General features: G+C 39.9%; 3 protein-coding genes across 3 annotated transcripts; 2 read left to right on the forward strand and 1 right to left on the reverse strand.

Annotated features, from left to right (window-relative positions):
• The first annotated feature begins 2,409 nt into the window (after positions 1-2,409).
• On the forward strand, positions 2,410-5,295 carry mb (myoglobin). Its single transcript, XM_012836002.2, has 4 exons — positions 2,410-2,518; positions 3,787-3,872; positions 4,085-4,304; positions 4,801-5,295. Exons 1-4 carry the CDS (start codon positions 2,414-2,416, stop codon positions 4,939-4,941), a joined length of 552 nt encoding a protein of 183 aa, XP_012691456.2. The 5' UTR covers positions 2,410-2,413; the 3' UTR covers positions 4,942-5,295.
• A 3,784-nt stretch (positions 5,296-9,079) lies between these two features.
• On the reverse strand, positions 9,080-10,999 carry pane1 (proliferation associated nuclear element). The gene is made up of 6 exons (XM_031563953.2): positions 10,885-10,999; positions 10,696-10,775; positions 10,460-10,558; positions 10,088-10,167; positions 9,841-9,932; positions 9,080-9,599 (listed from the first exon to the last, which is right to left on the reverse strand). Exons 1-6 carry the CDS (start codon positions 10,951-10,953, stop codon positions 9,441-9,443), a joined length of 579 nt encoding a protein of 192 aa, XP_031419813.1. The 5' UTR covers positions 10,954-10,999; the 3' UTR covers positions 9,080-9,440.
• Positions 11,000-14,049: 3,050 nt separating this feature from the next.
• Positions 14,050-16,455, forward strand: smdt1b (single-pass membrane protein with aspartate-rich tail 1b). The gene is made up of 3 exons (XM_031563924.2): positions 14,050-14,276; positions 14,540-14,683; positions 16,124-16,455. Exons 1-2 carry the CDS (start codon positions 14,115-14,117, stop codon positions 14,675-14,677), a joined length of 300 nt encoding a protein of 99 aa, XP_031419784.1. The 5' UTR covers positions 14,050-14,114; the 3' UTR covers positions 14,678-14,683; positions 16,124-16,455.
• The last annotated feature ends 16 nt before the right edge of the window (positions 16,456-16,471 follow it).

The raw sequence follows: 16,471 nt of genomic DNA on the forward strand, positions 1-16,471 counted from the left end.
TAATAGGGTCATTAAACTGGCTTGCACCTGTGCTTCACTGACACCTGCGCCAAGGTTCCAAGGCTCCTCTTCTCTCTGTCCCTCTCTATTCAACTGTATAACTAGGAATATTAAGAGACACCTTCCATACTCTACTTTTTTCTCTCTATCCCTCTCACTTTAACTCTAACTAGGAATATTATTCTTTCCTTCTTCCACTCTTCTTTCATTCTTCCACTCTTCTTCCACTGTTTTCTAAAGTCTGTTTTTGAAGTTTTGTCTACTAAATACTATAACCATAACTATAACCATAACAACATGTATTTCATAGCTCACTGTGAAGCAGAAAAAAGGACTGTTGGATTCAACATTCAGAATCAGAACTGAGAACAAGATATATCAGATTTGAGAGAAACCAGGTTAAGCGTGACGTTCAACAGGTACTCTATGTGCTCCTCTCTAGCTGGATGTTGAGGTGTGGAAACATTCCAGTCCTGCTGTATCCCATTGCAGAAGGTCTTCTGGAAGTTTCCAGTGAAATACCAACTTGAAGTGGAGGGACTTACATAGTGTACACAATGTAATAATTTAATATAATTTACATTTAATTAACATAATGTACTGAATGGCTACACAACTATGGGTATCATAAAATAAATAATACAATCTGTATTTCATGGTCTTCCCGTGTAATTATTTGGTCTACATCAAGTAATTGATTTAACTTTCTATGCCGACATAATGCAGACAATCAGTTATGTATATTTACCTACAAGTATTCTGTCTGTGCAATAGTCAGCAGGCTACTATTTATCAGAGACAGAACAGAACCCCCTCGCCTGTGTACCAAATGCCAAGATACACCATGGACTCATGATTCAAGGGTCATGATTCAAGGGTCAAGGGTCATTCAAGGGTCATGATTCAAGGTTCAGAATCATCTCTAATCAAGTTTCTGTGATTTTCTGCTGTAACGCTGGCAAAATAATTCTGTCTGGTTATCTGTGCGTATTGGTTAGTCTGGTTACCTGTGCGTATTGGTTAGTCTGGTTATCTGTGCGTATTGGTTAGTCTGGTTACCTGTGCGTATTGGTTAGTCTGGTTACCTGTGCGTATTGGTTAGTCTGGTTACCTGTGCGTATTGGTTAGTCTGGTTATCTGTGTGTATTGGTTAGTCTGCCGTTGTTGTGCTCTGGCTCCTCCCAGTGCGCAGGAACACACAACTGTAGTGACTTCTGCACCACCAGGTGGCTTTAGAAAAGCTTAACTTCTCCACCACCAGGGGTTGGTGTTTACTTGCCTACTGCAGGACAGGTTTGCAGTTCTGTGTCGTTGCAAATAGGAAATGCTAAGGTTTCAGGTTTCAGGGTCCTTTTATCTTTTCTAATCTTGCTGGCAAATGTTTAGGACATATTATTCCTGTAAAGGTGAATAACCCATTTCATTGCAAAACTGTATAATATCTAATGTACAGACAGAGAGACAGAAATCACCTGCTCTATTTGGGCTCCTTACTGAACTTAATGAACTATGAGAAGGAGCACCCTGTCCTGGACTGAGACCATTAGTTCCTGACTTTTGAAACAGACATTAATATAATATATGATATGAATATGCTGTAAAAGAGAGGCCATGTTACACACCGTGTGTTACCAAATAAACTATTGTGTGTCTGATGGTCCGATCCTTTTGCCTTTTTGTAACTTATTTTATCATCCTATACTTACTTTGAGTATAGAGTATGAGTAGAATACATGGACCAAGTCTATATACCATATTGTCCTGCATACTGCAGTACCCCAGGGCAGCTGTGGCTACTGATGTAGCTTACCACCACCGGTATGACTGTGTATGAATGATTACTGGACTCTGGACTCTGTAAAGCGACTTTGGGTATTTAGAGAAGCGCTATATAAGATTGAATTGATTGATTGATACTCTACATGGTCCTGGAGAATTCCATAAGTCCAAAAGACCTTCAGAATAAAATGTCATATGAATACACATATTAACACTGATATATTGACATGTTTATATCAGTGCCTTAAAATGGAATTGATCATGATCCCAAATGTTATCAAAGCGTCTCAAAGTAATGTTGGTGGAGAGGGGAAAAGGTGGAGGGGGAGTTACTGTTTCAGAAAGGACACAGAGGACATAGACGTGAAACCTAGAGAGAGAGAGAGAGAGAGAGAAAGAGAGGGAGAGAGAGAGAGAGAGAGGGAGCGAGAGAGAGAGGGAGAGAGAGAGACAGAGAGAGAGAGAGAGAGAGAGAGAGACAGAGAGAGGGAGAGAGAGAGAGAGACAGAGAGAGAGAGAGAGAGAGAGACAGAGAGAGAGAGAAAGAGGAGAGAGAGAGAGACAGAGAGAGAGAGAGAGAGAGAGAGAGAGAGAGAGAGGGAATGTATTGGCTGGATCTGAAGAATGGTTATGGATGACTGGTATAAAAGGTGAGCTTTTGGAGGGAGACAGTAAATTGTCATTCAGGACTTTGAAGAGACACACGTTCTATCAAGGAAATCGGCGTAATTTCTTCCAGGTAGGGAATTAACAGGGAGCCTTTGTCTTTGAAAACAAATCAATAGTTTACAAAGTTTAGTGTTTATGGTGTGGGTAAAATGTGTATTGACATGTCTTTTTAACTGTTAAAATACAACATACAGGACATATAACAATAACTATAGCAACCATAGCAATAGCAACCAGCAAAATGCCATAATTGAGTCAGAAAATCATTCTTTTAGTTTTTTATTCATGGGCCGACATTGATAATGCAAACAAATGTCTGTAAATATGAAAATTACTCTTACTAACAGTTAACAGTAGGCTACAGTTCTTAATGGCGTACATTTTGAGAAAGTGTCTGAATAGTTTTAAAATATGACCTTCAGAAAGATGTTTTTGTTGTTTACTTTTTGTTTTTGTTGTTTTACTTTTTGTTTTTTTGTTTTAATACTGAAATTCACTTTTGGTTATAGGCTACATAACACAGTATGTTATAATTTATTGAATTTTTCAAAAGTTTTAAAACTACAACCAAGCAATTAGCTCTATAAAAAGTCTGAAATAGAGCTGAAATCTCAGTAAATCCATATAAAAAATGTTTTACTTTGGGAGAGAGCTTTTCCCCTTGTCATCAACTAAATTTCCCTTGTAATTGCGACAGTAAGTACGTGCCACAGAGAAATGCACTGGCCCTGTGTGTCCTCAGATGCCCTCTCTCTGAGCCCCTCTCTCTCCCTCTAATCTCTTGACCTCGCCACTTACTGGTCTGTCTCTCCTCCTCTCTGTTAACATGGATTTGTGTGGGTGTTTGGTGGGTATCCATCTTCTCCCTGAAGACCTTTCTCCCTGAAAGTGCCAGGAGAATCACAACAGAGCTACTGTTACTGAAACGCAGCCTCTGTGACGGACCCTAATGGGTTTGTTTTTCTTCAAGGCGTCTTTTGTGCTACTCAATTCTCCAAGGATCTACCTGACATAAATGTAATCTGAAACACATCATGCTTTCCAAATCAGAAGGATATAAATCAACGCCTCAAAGTGTTTCAGTTTAACTTCTACCGGTATTAATTCGAGAAAACTTTGTTTCTATGAAATGCTACCATCTGAAGTGATTTCAAATGATAAACAATCAAATCTTCTATTGTTAACACCTTTTGTGTGTGAACTGATCTGGCAGGGGTCACCTTGCAGAGTGAATATTCACAGGGCACAGATCATTCAGGAAAGATAATAAAAGGTACTAAACTGCCACAGAAATGAAAACAAATGGCCTAACACAATAATATTTTCTATGCATGGTAGACGATGGCTGACTTTGACCTGGTTCTGAAGTGCTGGGGCCCGGTGGAGGCCGACTACAAAACTTATGGAGGAGAGGTGCTGTCACGGTAACCAAACAATAATGTCTCTCAACCTCAACCTAAGAGCATCACATCCTGATACTGAATATTCTTACATTGAGAAAGTTTCACGAGTTTAAATGTGAATTGTTATAGGGGACCAGGCCTTGGTTGTAATATCTCTGGGGCAAACTCTATACTGTAACCGACACCCCTCTCTGTAAGCGTCACCATGTCACATTGTCTCTCCTTATCTTCAGCTTATTCAAGGAACATCCTGATACCCTGCCGCTTTTTCCTAAATTTGCTGGCATTGCTGCGGGTGATCTGGCCGGCAACGCAGCTGTCGCTGCCCACGGCGAGACCGTGCTGAAGAAGCTAGCCGAGCTGCTGAGGGCCAAAGGTAGCCATGCCGACCTCCTCAAACCCATGGCAACCACTCATGCTCAGAAACACAAAATTTCCCTGAATAACTTCAAGGTCAGAGAGCCACTATACAAAATATGTTTATGTCGTGACTGTGACTGTGACTGTGTGTGCGTGTGTGTGAGTGTGAGTGTGAGTGTGTGTGTGTGTGTGTGTGTGTGTGTGTGAGTGTGAGTGTGAGTGTGTGTGTGTGTGTGTGTGTGTGTGTGTGTGTGTGTGCGTGCGTGCGTGCGTGCGTGCGTGCGTGCGTGCGTGTGTGTGTGTGTGTGAGTGTGCGTGTGAGTGTGTGTGTGTGTGTGTGTGTGTGTCGGTGTGTGTGTCGGTGTGTGTGTGTGTCGTGTGCGTGAGCGTGAGCGTGAGCGTGTGCGTGTGCGTGCGTGCGTGCGTGCGTGCGAGCGTGCGAGCGTGCGAGTGTGAGTGTGAGTGTGTGTGTGTGTGTGAGTGTCTGTGTGTGCGTGTGCGCTTGCGCGTGCGCGTGCGAGTGTGTGTGTGTGTGTGTGTGTGTGTTTGTGTCCCTCTAACTCCCTCTCTCCTGTTTACATGCTTTTAGCTGATCACTGCGGTGATAGCGAAGGTGATGGGTGAAAAGGCTGGTTTGGACGCTGCTGGCCAAGATGCCCTGGAAAGAGTCATGGGAGTTGTCATCAATGACATCGACGGCTACTACAAAGAGCTGGGCTTTGCTGGATGAACTCCTGAAGCCAGACCACCCCAGTACCCAAATGGCAGCTGTGTACTATTTGGGGTTGATACATACATACAATTTAATACATAATACATTATCAACATGTACGTGATATTTGAAATGCTGCTGGTAATTATCATCACAAACAGTACTAACAACTCTATGTCTAGGAGATTTGGAGGCAGAAAAACATACAACCAGAACAGCTGGTGTGACGTATATGCATCACATTTAACTTCAAATATATTCTGCCCGTCAGATCGGACACTACTCTTTGTAATGTAATGCTGGAGTAGGAAAATGTGACTAAATTAGTTGTGATTACTTTTTCCAAATAAACATTTAATCAACAACCATGAAGAAAAGTTTCTGTTTTCTGTTATCTTTTCAAACTTTCTTAAGAAGGTTATTTCAGACAATGTTTTAAAGGAAAATTGAAAGAATACGGGGTTTAAAATATACATACTGTATATATATCTATTATTTTTGGAAAATGTACTGCAACTATAATTGCAAACAATTACAAATGTAACTGTAATGTGTAAGTGTTTAATTATATTATGTTACAAATATTTGCCAGATTAAGATGTACAAAATAGAATTTCTGTAAAAGAATATAACTTAATTAAATGCTCAACACATTTACAGTGTATTGAGGGTATTACAAATATTCCGAATGTATTAAATAGCCTGCTTCAATTGTCTCTGTATTAAAGAGCACAGGCCTCTACTGGCCTCTACTCCCTTGTTGCTAATTAACCCCTAAACTGGCTCTATGATCCCTAGCCTGAACTCATTTATAAACACTTCCAGTCTGCCCTGGGCGCAGAGTGGTAGCAACAATACAGTCTTAGCGTTTGGAGTCGTATCCCTTATCGCTAACCCATGATTACGTTTGATTTCTCCAGTTTGGCACTTCAAGCTGCCACGAAAATATCAACTTGGCACAGCCAACTACATGTAAGATTCTAAAAATAATTGTCTACAAAAACATAAGATAAATTCTGCGGAAAAATAACTGCATAGTCACAAACCGTTCGTGAGTGTGGCTAGCACTCTCTGGGGTACGTGTTAGATCGGATACGGGTCCGGCCAGCTGAGGTGTGATTACCACAGGGGGAACGGAGAGGCTGAGGAGACCCATTTGCCCTGATTGACCTTTCAAGATAGTTTTATCTGTAGCCGACTGGTCCGCTTTCACATTCTCTCTCTCATTTGTGAAGCAGCAGATGGCTATTCTGGTCTATCACCAGCTCTGACCTCACTTGGCTGCTACTGCGGCTCTCTCCACTAAGTTCAACTATCGGTCAGTCCTCCCACAACCTGTGTCATATCCATTGCCTTATGAATCGAGAAATCATATTTGCATCTACTGGTAGTCTCACCCTCAAGAAAGTTGCTCTTTCATGGCCTCAATACAAACCAGCTACACACATTTTGTTCCAGACTGGGGATCAGATGCTAACAATGTCATTAGATGCGGGAAGTGGACAGAAGGGGGAATTGATCTGGGCATTTATGTAAACTATCCTTTTTAATGTTAAACCATATATCAGTTTAAAAATTCTCTCTCTTATGCCAAGCCCATTACTTCAATAATGAAAGAGTTGTCTATCCAGAGTATAAGATTCACATTCACATCGAGGTCATTCACTTTTCAGCGTAGGGATTTGTTGTCCACTGTCCCCGCTTCTTCTGGACATCCCAGACTAAATCCTTTATCAGCGTGGACGTGACTCCACACAGCACTCTGCTACCGTGGCTCTCCTCCAGCTACCTCTGTCCCCATTCTAGCTATTGGTTACACTACTTTACAAAATTAGATCACGTAGAACACAATGAACATATTCATTTATCTCTATATATAGAGGATGTTTTTGCCAGATCTTTAGTGATGATAAAGGTTTTGCATTTTTCAAATTTCTGTTTCAAGTAATATTTGGCCATACAAGCACTGACTGCCCGCGCCTATTAATAGCCCATCTATGGGACGTGTAAGCAGACATGCAAGCAGACCCTGTGACACCCTCTTCATCGGTCTCTCCATTCTACCAGTCCTTGTCCCCGTGTCCTCACATCTCCCCTCCAAGATTTCTGAATGACTGTTTTCCATGTCTCCATATGCTTCTGTCTCACGTGTGTCTCCTCTCCACCTCCCGCACATTAGTCCCACTCTCTGTCTTATCATACCAATGATGTACAGAACCCACAAGCCAGGATGAAGCAGGGGAAAGTGAGTGTAAAAGGTCAATGCCAACCAATGCCACCTTGAGACGTGATCACTGTCATGATTCTGCCCTGTATGACCCTTAGCTGGGAAGGCTGTGGACGGAGCTTTACATACAAATACAAATGTGTTTTTTGTATTTATTTTGTCTGTTTTGTTTTGTTATGGTTTGTTTATTTATTGTTCTTCTGTACTATGTAGCCTCAATCAGGGCATTGCTGCAATTCTCCCTGAATAAACAATGATGATGATGATGAAATGCACCCACTCAAAACGTCAACCTAGTCAAAATGAATTGACTGGTTAATTTGTACCTGATGACTAAATACATAGTTTATGTAGCCCCAGTAAACAGTACGTTTGCCTTGCACAGCACATGCTATTAGATTAGGAAGCGCTACTACTCCTCTGAAGCAAGGCACATTTGTTTTGATAACACAATTCATGCACATTGGTAATTCAAAGTGCTTTACAAATGCACAGGTAAATAGACATAGACAAGGATAAAGTGCTAGACTTGACTAGCTGCAAGTCTAGACTCAAAACCCAACTGTTGCTTTTTCTCTTGTTCTTTTATGGCTTTGTGCTCTCTTTCCATTTGAATCTTTTTTATTTTTATAGATTCCTCTAACTGTTTTAATGCACTTGGAGCAGCTTTGATGTCATCAGGAAGTTAGTTCCAGAGCGGAGAAGCTCAAAGCTGCTTCTCCAAGTTCAGTTGTGACAGGGTTAGGGTGACAGTAGGTATTACCAACATATTTCTCTCCAGTGATACGAGAGGTCTAGCAGGTGCATATTGCTGAAACATTTTGGTCTTGCCCCATTTAGTGATTTACAAACAAGCAGCTGTGCTTTAAAGTCAACCCACATCACACTCCAATTCAAACTGACCAGAAAAATGAAGTGTTTTAGAGTGAAAAACAATAAAAGATACAAATATTTAAATAAGGTACGAAGCACGTCAAGGAGGATGAAAACATAGTGGAAGTAGCTCTGACTGTTTATCTTTCAGAACCCCGGAGAGAGAACCAGAGAGCAAAAGCCTGAATAGAGTCCGTGAGAGGGTGTGCACTTGGCAGGCCTGTATTCAGAGAAAGGCCCCATTAGAGTTTGGGTCAAGAATAGAGCCTAAAAATAGGCCCGCCAATACATCTTCGCCATGAGCCCGAGACATCACTCCCTGTTGGGAATGACTTTAGAATTAGTGCAGTAAGAACGAGAGTACGTTTAAGAGTTCAATAACATATTATTATTTTATTTTATTTTTTTAAGATTTATTTATGGGCTTTTTAGCCTTTATTTGGATAGGACAGTGAAGTGTTTTGGACAGGAAGTGAGGAGGAGTGAAGAGATTCAGGAAACGACAGCAGGCCGGAATCGAACCTGTGTCCCTGCGTGCATTGTAACCCGTAAATGGGGGGCTTATTGGCTCGCGCCAGTGCCCCCCACGAAAAATGTTTTTTAACCTGGATTTTAAAAAATTGCTACCTTTGGGGCACATCTCAAATCACCTGCCAGTTTGTTCCAGTTGCATACAGCCTAACAGCTACATTTTGCTTCACAGTGTTTAGTTTGGTTATATTCTTTAGACTTATCATAGACGTATTCTGGGCCTCAACCATTTAGTGATTTATGAACCAGTAGCAGCACTTTAAAATATACTCATATGACACAAACTGAAAGCCAGTGTAAAGATTTTAGAACTGGAGTAATGTGCTCTGCTCTCTTAGTCCTGGATATAACTCTAAATGAGCTGCAGCAGTTTAATGGTCTTTTAGGGAAGTCCAGTTCAGAGACCATTACAGCAGTCCACCCTGCTGAAGATAAAACCATGGATGAGCTTCACAGACAGAATTATGACTGATTCGGTTAGACCATTTTATGTGCTACAGTCTCAAACATGAGATGGGGCATTTGTGTTTGTATTATTTTTTATTCCAGTCATCAACAAAGTGTATGATCAAAGAAAGCCCTGGAAAATCACATGGAGTCAAAAAGTGGCATCTCGAGTTTGTCTGTGGTTAGTTATTTACTCAGTACCAGTCAGTTTAATTTATACAACTAGTAATTATGCAATTATGCTGATCACGGCGTTCACTGATCGCTGATCAAGTCCCCCAAGATGTGTCCATCATTGCCCAACCCACATATTATACACATTAAAAAAAAACACTTGCAGGCACGCCCACGCCCGCCCACACACACACACACACACACACACACACACACAAACAGGTTTAACGGCAGATAAATAAACATTCAAAATGTACAGTTCCTCTCAACAGGTCGGTGAGTCAAGGTTTTGCTCCAGGTCGGACGGCAGAATGCAGTGAGTCACGCTGTTGAGAGAAAGTCCTGTTGCAAAGGGCACTAGTCCTGCGGCCACTTTAAGTATACCAAGCAGTCTCACTGCTGCTGCAATCACTCCTTCACTTGTCTACATGGAGAAGCACAGGGAAAATAAAACAGGCCAAATGATCAACACAGTGGAACACAAACATCATCTTCAGCACAGATGCTGTGTCTACACTCACCCAGAGGAAAGCAGCAGGTTACTTCTATGACCATGATCGCTTTACACCGACCACATAACCATTACAGATGAAACCTGGTCAAAAGCTATATTCATCTCTTTCTTAAACAATGTGACAAAAAGTATTTTGCTGTTGAAAACAGACCTGATCCTCTGCAAACAGCAATGGACAGTGCAGAGAGGAAGCCATCTTCCTCACAGTCAACAGACGGGTGCTGGAGACTGACAAGCAGCGAGCTAGAAGGCCAAATACAGATTCTCATATTAAACACATGGGTCAAGATTCAAGAATGGCAAAAACCTACTCAAAATATTGGAAATATCTTAGTTACGTGATAAATAGCATAATAATCACTCCTATGCTCAGAGTAAAGAAGAAAAAGAGTCCATACCACCCGTGACAAGGAAGCACACCTTCCCCAAAAAGAATCCCGAGTCCAGATACCGAACGGACTGCTCAGCAGACTGAACACTAAGGAAGATGGAGAAAGGCAACTCAGATCCTTGTATTCAGTGACACCCCAAAACATCATATCATGAGGTATTCAGATTCTCAGGGGCGGCAATTTTTTTGATAATGATGAAGGCGACCCAATTAGTAGGTACATTAAGCAAGACAACGGTCTAGTGGTAGAATCGGACAGAAAAACAAATCTCTCCTTTTCCCATTTGTTGGCAGTGCGTCGCCCAAATCGCCCTTATGGACAAATCGCCATATACAAGTTTTAATAAGATAAACTTTGAAGGCAAGACAAGCCGGGTACCTGCGCTCAGACATGAGGTTTACAATAAACACAACGAGATCAATCCGTGGACGACTGTCCTGGTTCTCCACGGGCAGAGGGAGTTTTCGGGCCAGCCGTCTGTCAGGGTGGAAAATATAATTTCGCTGATGAAATGAACACGACACGATCTAGTTAACTGCAGAATCTTTGTTGACAAATATCCGTTATAACGCTAAGTTTCAAGTAGGTGTACATCTGAATAATTGGAAACTTACACTGTGATGTTGACATCCTTCTCATTCTGCACGATGATGTCAGCTAACCTCGAGTGAAGATGTTCCTCGTTCTCCACCAGCTAACATTTACGTTACGATAGTAACCGTGCGTTAAATTAAAAGTAACGTTAGATAGTCTCAATGTGCAAAAGTCAAAACAAAAACGCGTTCTTTAATCAAATGACTTACCAATACATTCGCAGCGTTCAGGACAGGAACTTTTCTGAAAGGTTTCAGCATTTTTGTCCTCAACTTCATGTATTTCCGTGAATTTTACAGGCTGCTCATTACAGGCGCGGTTTTTTTCAAATATACGCAGGCACGTTGCCTACGTCATAACGTAAATAACCCAACAATGTGGGACCAGCGCCATCTGTCGACGTTCCAGATTATCATGAAAAATTTCTCACTGAAATTGGTAAAAAATGAATAATTTTAAAGGGTCATATGTACAGAAAATGTATAAAATTGGTATATATGCAAGGTGCTTCATGAGGCTTAATGCCTAGGCCTAAAGTTATTGTTCGGGCCTATAGATTTTTTCCAAAACGATTGAAAACAACCACAACAACCGCACTAATAATACTAATAAGTAATAATTAACTAACTAAATAACAATGAACCATGAATATCTTCATGTAAGTACTTGAGCATTTTGGCTGACTGAAAAACTAACCTACACTTACCAGTAACTACTGGATAGGCAAACATGTTGAAATGGAAGCCTAAGTAGTTGATGTGGTTGGCTATCTGATTTACGTAATCCAGTGTACTACATCAAGGTAACACATAAAATAGACTTCAACCAAAGATTACAGCAATTTCAATTTATAAAAGTTTTCCTTTTTTAACATTGCAATGTATATAGTATAGTTAGTCTGGAAGTCATTCTTGAGACATTGGACAAAATATGCAAAATTCGAGAATAGTAAACTTTATGCTATGATCAATTTAACGTATCTGCAGAGATGTTTTGGTACAACCTTCCAACTTTTTTATTTTTTATCTTTTTTTGACAACACTAAAAAAAAACACAATTTAATTTTCCACTAACATGTTTCAAAAACATATTCATCTTAGGAGATAACTTTCAGTTTACTTATGACTGACAACTCCTCAAGAAATATGAAGTATCATCTAACAAATAAACAAAAGAGAGAGGTAACATCTATGATTAAGTTGACACATATCTGACAGTGGTGACAAAAGCCTGGATTTGTAGTCATTTTAATCATTTAATTTAAGTTACTGCATTAAAATTAAAATAATAGTGAAGATATTATTTTTTATACACATTTTATTTTAAAGAAAGAAAATCTGACGGAGTTGACACCTGAAGGTGCATTATTTTCACAAAACAAATGGTCTTTCCGTAGTAGCCATTTTATTTCTGTTGATGCTAGCTGCTAACATCAATACATTTCAAATACTTTCCTCAGAAATCTAAAGATGGTGTTGAGATATCATGGTTGTGACAGAGGAGATATTAACATTCAAAATATTCAAAACCTATAAAACGTATCACAGTCTGTCTGATACTAATGTGGCATGGGGTCTTTCAGTCCGACAGTTGCCCTTGATATTGCCTAATTGTTTTACATTTTAATGAATTTCTGACGGTGTTGCAGAAAGTGATACAACTGTGAAACCTTGTAAAACATGCATGTGTCATTTTGAAAACAATCTTGGTCACATTCAATATTTTTTTAAACTTTTTTTTACTTTTTAATAATGTTTCAAACACTTAAATATATTGTATTACTAACATCCCTCTGTGGACATACTGTTTTAGTTGTAGGTAGAAGTAATTCGTTGTCACAAATGATAAGGACTAAATAAAATTCAGAAGGATAACTGTGTTTAATTCATTCTATTATTAATCCTAACAATTAAAACATTTTGTTTAATGTTCATTATAAGCACTAACCTGGTAGCAGTTTAAATTGCTGGACATGTTTTTGTCCCATGTTTAAGAACGACTGCTATTTATGCCTTCAGTGATATGTTGCATTATCTTTCATCTGGCATTTAGTGTTCTGAAAATGTTTCAACAGACCAATTTAGTGTGCCAGGGCCCCCAGCAGTTAGTGCAAGGTGTCGGAGGCATTGACCGCATCAAACACATTGACCGGTCACTGAACAGTCTCTGGAGCTCCCCCTACTGGTACTGACCAGTATTAGCACACGGCCTCAAGACTGTCCAGTTTGAGCTCCAACTGCTTATGCAAGCAGCATATTGTGAGAGATAAGGTCTGATCTTCCCAGAGTGAACCAACAAGGCCTCGAGACAGAAGACACATAATCATTGACTTGGTAATCAATCATGACACCTAGGTTTCTTACAGTTTTGGTTGGGGTCAATAATGAACCAGGTTGAAAAAGCAGTTTTTAATCAACAAATCAGGTTTTAGATCCAATCACAGTTCAGGCCCTAGTAAAGAACGTTCTCAGACTCGCTACTGACTGAAACCAAGTCTCCATCCTCATTCGTCTAGATCTGAGATCAGCTTTTGACACCATTGAAATAACATTTTAATTGAAGTGGGTTGGTCTAAATGTTCTAAACTGGTTTCAAACCTACATTACTGGCAGAGAATGTTATGTTAGTCTAGTGGGGTTCATTCATGTGTCTGTAAAGCATGACTTGCCTTCTGGTGTAGCCCAAGGGAGCTGTGTTGGTCCCTTGCCTTTTTCCCTATATATGCTTCCATTAGGAAACATCAGAGGTCAGCACAATGTAAACCTCCACAGCTATGCAGATGATACCCAACTATATATTTCTGGGGAGCCAACAAACCCGTATGGCCTGTTTAGCCTCCATTAATCAGTGGATGAGCGACATTTTTTTTAAAGCTAAATGACGATAAAACAAAGGTATATTTGGCTGGACCAAAATCAAAATGAGACAAAGTTCTTATGTGTCTTCTTAGAAACAGAGTTAAACTTATAATGTAATGAAATGTATTATAATAAAACCATGATGTGTTTCGAAGGAGCTTTTACTTGCTCAAAGGGGGTTCAGGCCTTGGGCTCTGTAAAACACCCTGATACAATGACAGTTTTTAATGGCGCTATAGCCTATGAATTAATACAAATAAATTGAGTCGAAATTAATTTGAATTCAGTAGCCTATATCATCAACAAGATGGTGATGACAGCAAAACTATTTTGAACATGTTTTTTGATTACTTGATTTGTAAAGATTGTTTTGGTTTTGTATCAAAAAAGGAACTGTTTTGGTTTGTATCAAATTTGCTAAACTTCGGAGGCCAAATTCATTCCATATTATATCAGTCCGGATTTCAACTCCTCCCCTTCAGTGAACCCCCTTTTCCACGCCTGTCTCGTCATAACTGCCGTCTTCCTTTACTGCACAACCAGCGCAGAGCTTGTCCACGGACAGTCTCCCAGCAGTAAATATGGCGTCTACTGTTTGTCGATTCGGCCGCCTCTTCCTTAAGAAAAACACTGGATTTCAAGCTCACAGAAGTGGACTTCAGTGTGAGGGAACAGCGAGAATGATAATGTCTCGAAATGCAGTTTCATCCACGTCAGGTGGCATTTCACCCAAACCGGTGAAGGTAGGCTGGTTTGTGTTTCATTTGAGTATAATGGCGTAAGGTTTTTGGCAAATGTAGGCGTACCTACAAATATGACAGAAGGTGCCTCGTTCAAATCACATATGAGAGTTTGCTGAAGGAGTGCCTTAGCAGCCATTCAGTGCTAATGTTTATGTACACCAATGTTTCTATGCGGAAATGTAGGCCTCCGGAACCTATAGTTACCCTAATAACCTCCTATAATTCACGGCACTCTGTCTAATCTACTCCAAATTTTCTTTTAGGTGCCCTTCGGTTTGATCCGTATGACTCTAGTGGTTCTGCCTTTTCTCTATGTGGGTACGTTGATAAGCAAGAATTTCGCCGCTCTCCTTGAAGAGCACGATATCTTCGTCCCTTCAGATGATGACGACGACGACTAATATGTGGTAAGTGGTTTTGACCAATATTATTAATGACTCAATAACAACGCGCATGTTGCGTGCTGAGACTAATAATTCAGCCCAGTCCACTATTGATGTTGGTTTTAACCCTCCAGCTATCCTCATATCGACTTTACTTTCCTTATCCTTGGATCAGAGAGCCCAGCTTTTTAAGTGATGAAATTGATAATGATGTGAAATCTTTGGGCATTTTCTTTCAAATATCGTATTTGTTCTGACGGTATTTAAGTATAGGAAGTAATAAGTATAGTAACATATTACTATATTTTAACACATCTGTTTAACCTCATCTAGGTGCGCATATGGTAAGCCTATACCGGTACAACAATAATAAAAAAGCATTCTCATCATAGAAGCACTGTAAACACCCCAGGGCCTATCCAAGAAAGAGATTAAACCATTTTGTTTTGCTATAGATATTCAAACCAAAAAAGGTCTATAATCTACAATCACCCTCTTTATCCTACAGTAAATTCTGTAAAAGGCCCTGAAAGAAATATGAGTGTAGTGTCCCGAGTTAAGAATGTTCAATAGTTAAACCCAATCACCACCATCATTAAGATCAACATGGCTGCCAGAAGCGGACCTGTTTCCCCAATCCCTAGGTCAATTAGGTGTGTCTGCCTTACAAATATATTTGTCAAATCTGTCCTCAGTCTAAGACACAGCTGTTCATTCTCACTTTCATCGGCACACAAGGCACATGACAAGAACTAGTAGCACTTTTGGTTCCAAATCAAATGATTGGTGATATAAAAATAAACTTTTTGTCTTTCCCTTCTGTTTTTTTTTGTTTGCACAACCCACCCCATAGCCACACCCTCTTTTATGAGTAAGATTCTTTCGCTGGAGAAAACTATCCAGTGTGTGTTTGTGTGTGTATTGAAACTCTATCCAGTGTGTGTTTGTGTGTGTATTGAAACTCTATCCAGTGTGTGTTTGTGTGTGTATTGAAACTCTATCCAGTGTGTGTTTGTGTGTGCATTGAAACTCTACCCAGTGTGTGTTTGTGTGTGTATTGAAACTCTACCCAGTGTGTGTTGGTGCGTGCGTTAAATTGTTACACCAATGTGAAAGGGCTGTCCCTAGTTAATCTGAACAAGATTAGAATGGAAAACCATGTCAATTGGCATAATTTTATCATATTTGTCTTTTGCTGGGGTCTCTCAAGGCTAAAGAGTGAGTAATTTTTTGTAGAGGGCATCTGAAATATGTTGAGTTCGTATCCTATTATTCCAACAGCTCTCATGAAATTAGAAAAAGTAAAAAAGCATGAAGCCTATAAAATGTCATTTGTAATTGTCATTTGCAATATGCAACACTAAATTAGATACCTTAAATGGCTGCACACCAACAGCCTATCTGTGTTTTTAAAGGGTGTGCCATTCTTGACTTTGCTAACACACATTGTTTTTAATTTGACAGGAGCCTTCTCATCATGTCTCTCACTGATCAGAGTGGCAAAGGAAAAGGATGACGCTATGATCAAAGCCATAAACCTAATATTTTTTCCATTTACAATCCTACATATCTCCATTCTCAGAGTCCTACCAAATGTTTACTTTTGAAATAGTATATAATGTGAAGTGGCTGTTGCATACTCACTCTTGAATGCATGTACGCCTCTTCTGTTAATAAAGTGCATGGAGGCGTTTTTTAAATCATAATTTTATTGTTTCCTGTTAAAGAAGATGACTGTGGAAATGTCGCTGAGTCAATCCTTTTGACTTGACTTGAAATAAAATACCTTCGACTGATTACTGTGTGCAAACG

The sequence above is a fragment of the Clupea harengus genome, chromosome 26 (assembly GCF_900700415.2).
Source record: "Clupea harengus chromosome 26, Ch_v2.0.2, whole genome shotgun sequence".
Classification (NCBI taxonomy): domain Eukaryota; kingdom Metazoa; phylum Chordata; class Actinopteri; order Clupeiformes; family Clupeidae; genus Clupea; species Clupea harengus.

Excerpts from the sequence above, each read along its gene's own strand:
- mb (XM_012836002.2), top strand. The coding sequence starts at position 2,414 with ATGACTGGTATAAAAGGTGAGCTTTTGGAGGGAGACAGTAAATTGTCA. Across the intron at positions 2,519-3,786 it reads ATCGGCGTAATTTCTTCCAG|ACGATGGCTGACTTTGACCT; the intron begins GTAGGGAATTAA and ends TATGCATGGTAG. Across the intron at positions 4,305-4,800 it reads TTTCCCTGAATAACTTCAAG|CTGATCACTGCGGTGATAGC; the intron begins GTCAGAGAGCCA and ends ACATGCTTTTAG.
- pane1 (XM_031563953.2), bottom strand. The coding sequence starts at position 10,953 with ATGAAGTTGAGGACAAAAATGCTGAAACCTTTCAGAAAAGTTCCTGTC. Across the intron at positions 10,776-10,884 it reads TGAACGCTGCGAATGTATTG|CTGGTGGAGAACGAGGAACA; the intron begins GTAAGTCATTTG and ends CGTAAATGTTAG. Across the intron at positions 10,168-10,459 it reads AACCTCATGTCTGAGCGCAG|TGTTCAGTCTGCTGAGCAGT; the intron begins GTACCCGGCTTG and ends CATCTTCCTTAG.
- smdt1b (XM_031563924.2), top strand. The coding sequence starts at position 14,115 with ATGGCGTCTACTGTTTGTCGATTCGGCCGCCTCTTCCTTAAGAAAAAC. Across the intron at positions 14,277-14,539 it reads TTTCACCCAAACCGGTGAAG|GTGCCCTTCGGTTTGATCCG; the intron begins GTAGGCTGGTTT and ends ATTTTCTTTTAG.